Source organism: Colossoma macropomum, unplaced genomic scaffold, assembly GCF_904425465.1.
Source record: "Colossoma macropomum unplaced genomic scaffold, Colossoma_macropomum, whole genome shotgun sequence".
In the NCBI taxonomy this organism is placed as follows: Eukaryota; Metazoa; Chordata; class Actinopteri; order Characiformes; family Serrasalmidae; genus Colossoma; species Colossoma macropomum.
This window is the reverse complement of record NW_023494800.1, coordinates 37,951,165-37,963,244: the sequence shown is the minus strand read 5'-3', so window position 1 is coordinate 37,963,244 and position 12,080 is coordinate 37,951,165. Positions and strand designations below refer to the sequence as shown.

The window sequence follows — 12,080 nt, the reverse complement described above, 5'->3', positions numbered from 1 at the left end:
GTACCAATAACAAACCCAAACCCTAAACCCAATACTGTACCAATAACAAACCCAAACCCTAAACCCAACACTGTACCAATAACAAACCCAAACCCTAAACCAAATAGTGTACCAATAACAAACCCAAACCCTAAACCCAACACTGTACCAATAAACCCAGAGCCTAAACCCAACACTGTACCAATAACAAACCCAAACCCTAAACCCAACACTGTACCAATAACAAACCCAAACCCTAAACCCAACACTGTACCAATAACAAACCCAACCCTGAACCCAATACTGCACCAATTTCAAACCCAAACTCTAAACCCAACACTGTACCAATAACAAACCCAAACCCTAAAACCAACACTGAACCAATAACAAACCCAACCCTGAACCCAATACTGTACCAATAACAAACCCAAACCCTAAACCCAACAGTGTACCAATAAACCCAGAGCCTAAACCAAACACTGTACCAATAACAAACCCAAACCCTAAAACCAACACTGTACCAATAACAAACCCAAACCTTAAACCCAACACTGTACCAATAAACCCAGAGCCTAAACCCAACCCTGTACCAATAAAAAACCCAAACCCTAAACCCAATACTGTACCAATAACAAACCCAAACCCTAAACCCAACACTGAACCAATAACAAACCCAAACCCTAAACCCAACACTGTACCAATAAACCCAGAGCCTAAACCCAACACTGTACCAATAACAAACCCAAACCCTAAACCCAACACTGTACCAATAACAAACCCAAACCCTAAACCCAACACTGTACCAATAACAAACTCAAACCCTAAACCCAATACTGTACCAATAACAAACCCAAACCCTAAACCCAACACTGAACCAATAACAAACCCAACCCTGAACCCAATACTGCACCAATATCAAAGCCAAACTCTAAACCCAACACTGTACCAATAACAAACCCAAACCCTAAACCCAACACTGTACCAATAACAAACCCAACCCTGAACCCAATACTGTACCAATAACAAACCCAAACCCTAAACCCAACACTGTACCAATAACAAACCCAAACCCTAAACCCAACACTGTACCAATAAACCCAGAGCCTAAACCCAATACTGTACCAATAACAAACCCAAACCCTAAACCCAACACTGTACCAATAACAAACCCAAACCCTAAATCCAACACTGTACCAATAACAAACCCAAACCCTAAACCCAACACTGTACCAATAACAAACCCAAACCCTAAACCCAACACTGTACCAATAAACCCAGAGCCTAAACCCAACACTGTACCAATAACAAACCCAAACCCTAAACCCAACACTGTACCAATAACAAACCCAAACCCTAAACCCAACACTGTACCAATAAACGAAGAGCCTAAACCCAACACTGTACCGATAACAAACCCAAACCCTAAACCCAACACTGTACCAATAACAAACCCAAACCCTAAACCCAACACTGTACCAATAAACCCAGAGCCTAAACCCAACACTGTACCAATAACAAACCCAAACCCTAAACCCAACACTGTACATAACAAACCCAAACCCTAAACCCAATGCTGAACCCATAACAAACCCAAACCCTAAACCCACCACTGTACATAACAAACCCAAACCCTAAACCCACCACTGTACCAATAACAAACCCAAACCCTAGACCCAATACTGTACCAATAACAAACCCAAACCCTAAACCAAATAGTGTACCAATAACAAACCCAAACCCTAAACCCAACACTGTACCAATAACAAACCCAAACCCTAAACCCAACACTGTACCAATAAACCCAGAGCCTAAACCCAACACTGTACCAATAACAAACCCAAACCCTAAACCCAACACTGAACCAATAACAAACCCAAACCCTAAACCCAACACTGTACCAATAACAAACCCAAACCCTAAACCCAACACTGTACATAATAAACCCAAACCCTAAACCCAATGCTGAACCCATAACAAACCCAAACCCTAAACCCACCACTGTACCAATAACAAACCCAAACCCTAAACCCAACACTGTACATAACAAACCCAAACCCTAAACCCAACACTGTACCAATAACAAACCCAAACCCTAGACCCAATACTGTACCAATAACAAACCCAAACCCTAAACCAAATAGTGTACCAATAACAAACCCAAACCCTAAACCCAACACTGTACCAATAACAAACCCAAACCCTAAACCCAACACTGTACCAATAAACCCAGAGCCTAAACCCAACACTGTACCAATAACAAACCCAAACCCTAAACCCAACACTGAACCAATAACAAACCAAAACCGTAAACTCAACACTGTACCAATAACAAACCCAACCCTGAACCAATAACAAACCCAAACCCTAAACCCAACACTGTACCAATAACAAACCCAAACCCTAAACCCAACACTGTACCAATAAACCCAGAGCCTAAACCCAACACTGTACCAATAACAAACCCAAACCCTAAACCCAACAATGTACCAATAACAAACCCAAACCCTAAAACCAACACTGTCCCAATAACAAACTCAAACCCTAAACCCAATACTGTACCAATAACAAACCCAAACCCTAAACCCAACACTGTACCAATAACAAACCCAACCCTGAACCCAATACTGCACCAATATCAAACCCAAACTCTAAACCCAACACTGTACCAATAACAAACCCAACCCTGAACCCAATACTGTACCAATAACAAACCCAAACCCTAAATCCAACACTGTACCAATAACAAACCCAAACCCTAAACCCAACAGTGTACCAATAAACCCAGAGCCTAAACCCAACACTGTACCAATAACAAACCCAAACCCTAAACCCAACACTGTACCAATAACAAACCCAAACCTTAAACCCACCACTGTACCAATAACAAACCCAAACCCTAAAACCAACACTGTACCAATAACAAACCCAAACCCTAAACCCAATACTGTACCAATAACAAACCCAAACCCTAAACCAAATAGTGTACCAATAACAAACCCAAACCCTAAACCCAACGCTGAACCAATAACAAACCCAAACCCTAAACCCAATACTGTACCAATAACAAACCCAAACCCTAAACCCAATACTGTACCAATAACAAACCCAAACCCTAAACCCAACACTGTACCAATAACAAACCCAAACCCTAAAACCAACACTGTACCAATAACAAACCCAAACCCTAAACCCAATACTGTACCAATAACAAACCCAAACCCTAAAACCAACGCTGAACCAATAACAAACCCAAACCCTAAACCCAATACTGTACCAATAACAAACCCAAACCCTAAACCCAACGCTGAACCAATAACAAACCCAAACCCTAAACCCAATACTGTACCAATAACAAACCCAAACCCTAAACCCAATACTGTACCAATAACAAACCCAAACCCTAAACCCAACACTGTACCAATAACAAACCCAAACCCTAAACCAAATAGTGTACCAATAACAAACCCAAACCCTAAACCCAACACTGTACCAATAAACCCAGAGCCTAAACCCAACACTGTACCAATAACAAACCCAAACCCTAAACCCAACACTGTACCAATAACAAACCCAAACCCTAAACCCAACACTGTACCAATAACAAACCCAACCCTAAACCCAATACTGCACCAATAACAAACCCAAACCCTAAACCCACCACTGAACCAATAACAAACCCAAACCCTAAACCAAACACTGTACCAAAAACAAACCCAAAGCCTAAACCCAACACTGTACCAAACAAACCCAAACCTAATCCTTACTGTACCAAAAACAAACCCAAACCCTAAACCAAACACTGTACCAAAAACAAACCCAAAGCCTAAACCCAACACTGTACAAAAAACAAACCCAAAGCCTAAACCCAACACTGTACCAAAAATAAAACCAAACCTCATCCCACCCCTAACCGAAAAGCACACTCAAACCAAACCCACACTCAAGACCTAACTCTAAATCAACCCCCAATCCTAAACCTTAAACAACACCCAAAACCCTACCAAAAGCCCAATTCTAGTCCTAAACCACACCCACAACCAAACTCGAATTCAAACCCAATACAAATAAAATACAATTCATTAAAACCCAGGACTAATTCATACTCATCACCTAAACCAACCCCAACAAAATCTTAATCCAACCCTAAAATCCAATTTTAATTCAAAACCACACCCAAAGCCCAATCCTAATCTAAACTCAAATCTAAATCCTAATCCAATTTCTCCCCATCCCAATCTCAATCCTAATTCAAACCCAAAATCCAACCCAAAGCCTAGTCCTAATTCCAAAGCTTTACCAAAAACTGAAGTATAAGGCTAATTATATCCCAAATTCTAATCCTAATCCAGAACTGAACCTAAAGCCCTTCCACACAGATCAGATCTGTGTTTATACTCCACCTTGTAGCTCTGAGAGTTCGTCCTCCTCAGGCCACCATATCAGCTCTATACATCATTAATTAGTTTTGCTGCAGTTGCTGTCATAAATGTTTGAATAAAACTACCCAGAATTCCCCTGCAGAGCAGCCGGTCTGAGCCCAGTGTCTGTGTGCTATGCAGAGAAAGGATTTAGATTCAAATTCAGATTTAATCAAAGCACTCTGGGTCAAACATGACCAACATAATCTGCATTTATTAAAATCACACTTTTACACCACACATTTAAACAGTTTTTAAAAAGGGACTTTATTGTAAAAGGCCTTCTAAACTACATTACATCTTATATCAACATACTGAAGACACAGATCATTGAAAGGTTGGAGAGTTTGACATTTTGCTGCTCAGCTCCAAAACAACAGGAGAAAAATAAAATACACCAAATAATATCGTGAGCAGAAAAATCAGAATAAGCTCAGCTTTATTGCCTTTTCCGTTTAACAAAGCAGATTCTAAAACAACCTCTGAAGTCCAATAAACACGCTGACGGTGGTTCTGCTTGCTTCTACAGAACCTTGTATCGCCCTTTGCTGGTCGGCTGGTATGAATTTTGCTGAAAGGCAAGAATAAAGGTACATTTTAGGAAAGTGAACCGAAAGTTAGAGATTTTCTACAAAACAGGAGGAATTATTTTTAATAAGAGCTGAGTTTCCTCACTGGATGCACTGCATGATTCTATCACTGAGATGTAAACAACGTCATTCAGAGTGGTTTGACAACAGTCATTTTTAAAGAAACTTGGTGGCTCAGATGTCTTTACAGTGGTGGTGACAGGAACCAGCAGTCGCCATGACTACAACACAAATATAGGCCTTTTATTTACTATCTAGAACCACCAGTGAACCTACACGAGTCTTCTGAGTTTATATGGAATATTGATGATGGAAAATAGTGGAAAATCTGAAAGTTTTCTTTGGGGACTATTTTGCCTCACAGCGCCCTGCATGTATCCCTCCACCATGAATGGAGTTTAAGTTCTCTAAACTATCATAAAACAGTGTCTCAGTCATCAGGCAGTGAATTCATAACCATTTCATGTAGGAACTTTCTGTGAGGGAGCTTTTAGAGGTGGACGTCTGGTTCCTATCACCACCACTGTGAACAGTTCTGACTCGGTAAGTTTATCTAGAACAGAGTGTTTCACACCAAACCACTCTGAACCGCTCTGTTTACATCTTTACCACTTAATTATTGTTCCCCTCAGTGTGTCACTGACAGAATGAGAAACTGAGACAGAAACGTACCAGGCGGATGAGCTCCTCTTTGATGAGTCTGGTGATTTCTGCTTTTGCCTTCTGGACTGCCAGCTCATTGGCACCTTTAAAAAGGATCAACAAAAATGTCAAAGAATATTATTCATTCATTCTGCGCTGAAATGTATCAAAATGGATTTGCACATCATTGTTGTCTAATTTTATTTACATTTTTTCTTCTGTCCCAACTTAACTGGAACTAAGTTTGTACAAATAAAGGATATAAATTAAGGAAATTGAGTTTTTAAATGCAAAACATTACATTTTGTTGCTTAAAATTTTAAAAGGAAAATTTGAATTTATTAAATTATATATAGATCTAGAAAACTGCATTTCCTGAAGATGTGAGTGATTGCCCAGCTTAAGCAGTTGCTAGGTTGGTGCTGAATGGTTACTATGGTATTTTAGGTGGTTGCAATGTGTAGATAAGAGGTTCCTATGGTATCCCAGGTGGTTGCTAGGGTGGCTATTATCAGGAGATCGCGAGTTCGATCCCTGGTGGTGCTACAGCTGTGGCCGGTAACTTGAAAACTCTGTCTGGGCAGGCAGGACGGCCACCATCACTCAGCGTGATGTTAGCCAACGCAGGCATCTGCTAGCTGATGTAACAGAACTGGGGGTGAGGGGTGAGGGGTGAGGGGTGAGGGTCAGTGTAATTTTCAGGGCAGCTTTAGTTTAAAGCGCCCTCTACAGTCTCTACCAGGTTAAGAATTTAAAAACTAATACACTAAACTGATGTCAAGAACAAAAAATGTTTTGAGACTAATATAGCGCCCTCTCCTGACAAACATACTGAATATTCTTTATATTCTAGATTTACATGCAGTCTGATTTAGTGATGTGAAGGTGCACAAGAGAAACTGCTCAAAATCTCTGATAGACCTGCTTATTAGCTACAAACATGTTAGCCTGTTAGCAAAAAAAAGCTAATTAAAGCCAACACTGGCGTTAGCGTTCAAATTTTCGTATCAGTCCATCCCTTAAAAATGTATGAAACAGGAAGAGATGAAAGGAATGCAGGCGTACTCTCGATAGCCAGATAAATCTTGCGCTCTCCCTCTTTGGGCTCTTTGCCGGGCGGGAAGTACGTTCCTCGGATGGTGATGGCAGCTTCAGAATACTCGCCGATCCTCTGCAGGGCCTCCTTAGACGTGACCTTCCACCTGGCCGTCTACAGAGAATAACGAGAAACAATTATGAGGTGAGAATGTTTTAGGGCTGTTTTCACACCTGGTCTGCACCAGAGAATTTTGGTGACCATTTGTTCCCACTACAACATCTAAAGCACACCAATTACTTTAGTGGGGATACAAGGGCTTCTTTATGTTTATCTTGCTGCATTACGTCCTGCATTATAAATTTCTATTTTTATTGTTATCACGATACCAGTTTCCGTCATAAACACATTGTTCAGGGCTTTAAACATGATGACCGTTCTCACTTTCACTGTGTGGAAAACGCATAGACTGTATAAAGCAGTGACAGCTGCGGTCACAACAAACCTGCAACACCATATATTTTATATACACACACACACACACACACACACACACATACATACATATATATATATATATATATATATATATATATATATATATATAGGCAGTGCTGTGTGTGTGTAGCAGGAGAAATACAGTTAAAAGTCTGGGGTCAGCTAGTTTGTATTACACAACTCTGAAAAGGAGTCCCTCTGAGGTGGAGTGTTCACACTCGTCAGAACAAACTGAATTAAAGAAAGCGTCCCACACCTCCACACCAAGCAGGGCAGGCGTGAAAGAGCCGTATAAGGAGATACTGTACAATCCTAATTCCAATAATGAACCGAGTTCTGTTAAAGTGAACCTGGAAGGGAACCAACTGCAAGTGACCTCAGTTCATTTTGTGTTCACAATGTAAGTGAACTCTAAAGAGGACTCAGTTTTCTTTCTGGTCCATTGAGATCTCAGACCACTTCTTGTTCAGACCACAGCTCCATTAGAACTCGGACCCCTTTCACAGCACTTACGGTGTGCACAGCGCTCGCCAAGTGGGCCGCATTCTCGGATAAATCCGAGCTATCAGGTGGCGAGAAGAACCGCCAGACCCGCCTGCTGCTCTCCTATTGGCCGCGCTGGAACAATTGGCCGAAGTCCATCGCGCAAAATTGGAAAAACGGCCCTGCGGGTCTGCCGCGGTGGGCTCCGTGTTCGGCTGTGCTCCTCACTGAAGCTCCACCCAGCGAATTTTCATTCATTCAGCGTTCAGAGTGAAAGCAGCTGAGAATTGCGTTGCGTGCCCAGCTTGAGCCTTTAACACGGTATAATCACGCGAGCTCTCATCTGATCGCTTTAATAAGTCAGCGCTGCTGTCTGTCTCAGACCACAGACAGACTTTATCCTGAGTAGAATCTTATAAATGATCGTTTGTCTGTTTACCTGCTGAAGTGAAGACTGTGGCTGTGTGTACGGCGAGCATCGAGGTCTTCACCATAAAGCACAGCTGAAGCGGACTGGGGCCGTTTTGTTTTCACAATGCACAATTTAATCGAACCACAAAACGAACTACAAACGAACCGAACTGAGACCACCTCTCGAGGTGGTCTCAGTTCGGTTCGTTTAGGGGGCCGTTTAGGGGGGTCTGAGTTCGTTTGGCGTGTTCACACATGCAAAAGAAACCATGACTCAGCGGTTAGGGTTAGGGTTCAGACGCTGAAACGGCCCAAGTGTGAAAACACCCTTAATATCAACTCACACAGAGCATTGAAAGTCTAGGGCTATATAATATGACTGCACATTAAAATCAATACGAAATATTGGGACTATATTGGAATTATACATCTATACACAGCATCCAGTACAACCTGTGATGATCTTCTGGTGCATTTTAATCTGTTATCATCCTCTTCAATACTGTTAATGTTTGTTCTATGTCATAGTGTTCTGATGCAAATTTGAACAACTACGAAAAACACGGATGAATGAAATTCTTGTGCTGGTTCCGAACTCGTTCTCAATGTTTAAAAACGTCTAGTGTAGATGACTCCTGCTGATGTACCTGGTGTAAATAAAGCCGTACCTGAGGGAAGTCGTTGATCTCCAGCTCCTCTTCGTACCTCTTGACGGTCTCGGCCTGCTCGGCAGCCTGTCGCTCTTCCTCCAGCTTCTCCACAGGGGTGTAGTTGAGCTTAGCGTTGATCTTCTCAGCCAGCTGCTCGGCGATGGTTTTGGCGGAGACGGACGGGGCAATGATGGTGCCCCCCCTCATGATGGCATTGGTGGCCTGCTGCATTACGTCCTGTCATTAACAGCAAAAACAAAAAGTCAGAGTGAGAGTGAAATTACAGCTTCTTCATCGTGACGTATCTGAGAGTGAGGGAGCAGTGGAGCGCTCTCGGTGAGCGTGAGGGTGGTGGGAGGAAAAACTTGATGTTGGTATATATTTTCCTTCCTGCCCGATGTACACTACAGGGGCAGTTTCTAAACATTTGGGGTCCTAAAAGATGTCCGACCACCTTACCGGAGGCTCAGAGCCCACCCTAATCAAATTTAATTGTATGACATGTTAGAAAAAGAATAAATAGTGGAACACAATGATATCAGAACAGTAGGCCTCATTCACCAACCGATTTCTTCGTAAACCCACTTACGCAGTTGATGAAGATGCTGACTCACCAGTGTCTCTTATGTGGGGTTTGTTCTTAGGTAAGAACAGAATCTACACACACTCAAGAGCACAATGGAGAGAACAGTTCTGCACTTTAAGAACACGTCATGAATCTGACGGAGACTTTTTCTTAGGATCTTTATCAAGAACACATTTAAGAACAAACTTAGGAGGATAATTGAGAATGAGGCCCAGTCTCAGTATTAATAAAAACATTACTGGACTGTTTGGATTTGAGCAGTATTTCTAACTGATGTTTGAGATGATTCTTGACTCAGAAAGAGCAGAACGCTGCAGATATGGAGCCACTGCAGTAAAAAGTTTGATACTTGATTGTTTCTGTTAATAAACCTACAGAACTAAACGTTACATCTTCCAGACTCTGTAGTCCTGAATGAAAATCTTCACACTGAGGAACAACAAACTAACACCATAGCAGTGAGTGAAAATCTGCTTTGGACAGTGGTTCTATATAGAACCATGAACACTCAAAGAACAATCTACATGCTTATATGGTTCTTTGCATGGTGAAACAGTCCTTCAGATCGATGGAGTTCCATATACTACCAAAAAGGGTTCTGCTGTTATGATCTCAAGCTTGCATACAGTAGACAGACCCTATTTGATGCTGTATAGAACCCTATACAACATATTCTCCATCAATCTGAATCATTTCTCCATTTCACATCAAACCACTCTGAATGACTTTGTTTACATCTCAAGGGATGAATTATTCAAAAATGTTGAAAAATTGGTGGAATTCCCCTTTTAACTGTGGCAGCAAAAATGATGAAAATCTCTGGACTCACTGCTCTTTTTCTACAAACAAAACTGAATAGGGGTCTGAGTGTAACCTTTAGCTATAAAAGCACAAACAGGTCCAGTGAGTTCAGCTCTGTGCGTCTTGTGATCTGAGGAGATCTGGGAGTTTGAGTTCTTATTCGTAGCCAAAACTTGTTGTGTATGTTATTCTCTCTCTTTGCCTTGTCGTCCAGTCTGAGAGCCTCACGACAAAAAGCTGAGAAATTCTGACAGACTCACGTTAAGTTTGTGATGCTCTCCATTTTAGAAATCTGTTAAGATTTTTACAGTTGTGTAGTGACGCCCAGCGTTAAGCAAAATGTAAGTAAACAAACAGTAAAAAGCAAAACTGATCACACAAAAACTCTAAATACTGTAAAGTGTCCTCCTCTGATTCTGAACACTCACCTGCGCCTCAGCACCCAGGTTCTTTTGAGCGTTGATCTTCAGTGCCAGCTTCTTGGCGATCTCAAGTTTCTGGATGTTTCCGGCTGAAGGTGCAGCAAGACCAGCAAGACCCGCAGTAGCTGTGGCTCCAGTGAACCCGGGAGCGGCTACACCGGCACTGCCGCCCGGAGCCGACAGGTCCTTCACCCGCTTCTTAGAATTAAACATGCTCTCGATCTGCTCATCAATCTGTGGGCAGAACGAAGAGAGAACTCAGGAGCTTCTTACAGAATCTTTCAGTTAAAGTAAATAGGCTCAATGATTAAAGGACAACAGAGATCGAACAGTCTTTCCAGTATGGATGATGCAGGTTTGTGGACAGTTTCTACTTCAGTACACTAGGTGGCGATGTGCAACTTTTACTGACTAGACAAGAAAGAAGATCTCAGAATGCAGATTTTCATTTATGTTCATTATTTACAGTAGTCTATTTTCAGTTCTATCAAGATAAACAGTTTGACATGGACCAGAATGAGTTGGGTGAAAAATACAAAAATACAAACTTAAATTTGAGCATTTTGAACGTTTCTACACCTGCGTCACACCTGCGTTCTTACTGAACGGCAAAGAAAGAACAGCAGTCAGCTGCATATTATCGTTAACCGTTCAGGTAAATGTGTCTTTTTAACAGGCTTTGATGCTGCATTTGTGGAAAAGAAGCAAATGTTCAGGAAAAACAGCACAAAACTCACATCCAGCGCCGTGTCTTCATCATCAGAGTCGTGAAGACCCAGCGCGGCTTTCTGCAGTTTCTTCCTCTCGTTGGCCAGAGCGTGCTCCGTCTCGTCAAACTTAAAGCCCTTCCCTGAAAACCCACTGCTGCTTTTGATGCTTTTGCCTTCCTGTTAGAAAAGAATGACAGCATGATCTTCTCTTGTGATCTTACATTTTCAAACAGATGTTTTATCCACAGACAGTTCATATATGCAGCCACACGTTCCTCCACACACAGCTGGGCACTGAAATTCACTGACGTTACGGTGTAGAATTACTGCAGCACAGCAGGAGACTGAAAAATTCTCCATCATTCAATACTACAGTTCAAGTCTCAGCATCTGTGAGCCAATAAACACGCCAGCACCAAAATCCAGACTGCTGACGGTTTGCCTAAATGACGTTTTAACATTATTGGTTAACAACATTAACATTATAAGTTATTAATAGTATAAGTTATTAGTTATTAACATTATTAATTCACCAGGCAGAGAACCTGTTAGTCACTGAATGTTCAAGGTTCTATATAGAACCATTTTCTTTACTGAAGAACCCTTGAAGAACTATCTTTTTAAAGAGTGTATTAATTCAGGGGGTCTTACAGCCTTCTGCTGCTCTTTGAAGGTGACCCACAGCTGCTCCAGCTCAGGAGGAACTGGGGAACCTGACAGCTCCAGAGCTTTGAGGATGTCACCAGCGTAGCGCGCCTGCTCCTCAGTGATGAACGTGTAGGCGTAGCCCTGCAAGACAGCGCAGCACAGCGTCAGTGGATTTAATACATTCATAGATTCATATTGTTTATAAA

General features: G+C 41.8%; 1 protein-coding gene across 2 annotated transcripts in view; it reads right to left on the bottom strand.

The window, feature by feature from the left end:
- Positions 1-4,639: 4,639 nt before the first annotated feature.
- The window catches only part of ddx46 (DEAD (Asp-Glu-Ala-Asp) box polypeptide 46), a 28,149-nt gene continuing 20,708 nt past the window's right edge, over positions 4,640-12,080 (bottom strand). For both annotated transcript variants that reach the window (XM_036587966.1, XM_036587967.1), the window contains exons 17-23: positions 11,878-12,015; positions 11,254-11,403; positions 10,523-10,750; positions 8,726-8,944; positions 6,695-6,839; positions 5,660-5,733; positions 4,640-4,968 (exon numbers count right to left, since the gene is read on the bottom strand). In XM_036587966.1, coding sequence (XP_036443859.1) covers positions 4,921-4,968; positions 5,660-5,733; positions 6,695-6,839; positions 8,726-8,944; positions 10,523-10,750; positions 11,254-11,403; positions 11,878-12,015 — 1,002 coding nt within the window. In that variant the 3' untranslated portion in view covers positions 4,640-4,920. The remainder of the gene's footprint in view (positions 4,969-5,659; positions 5,734-6,694; positions 6,840-8,725; positions 8,945-10,522; positions 10,751-11,253; positions 11,404-11,877; positions 12,016-12,080) is intronic.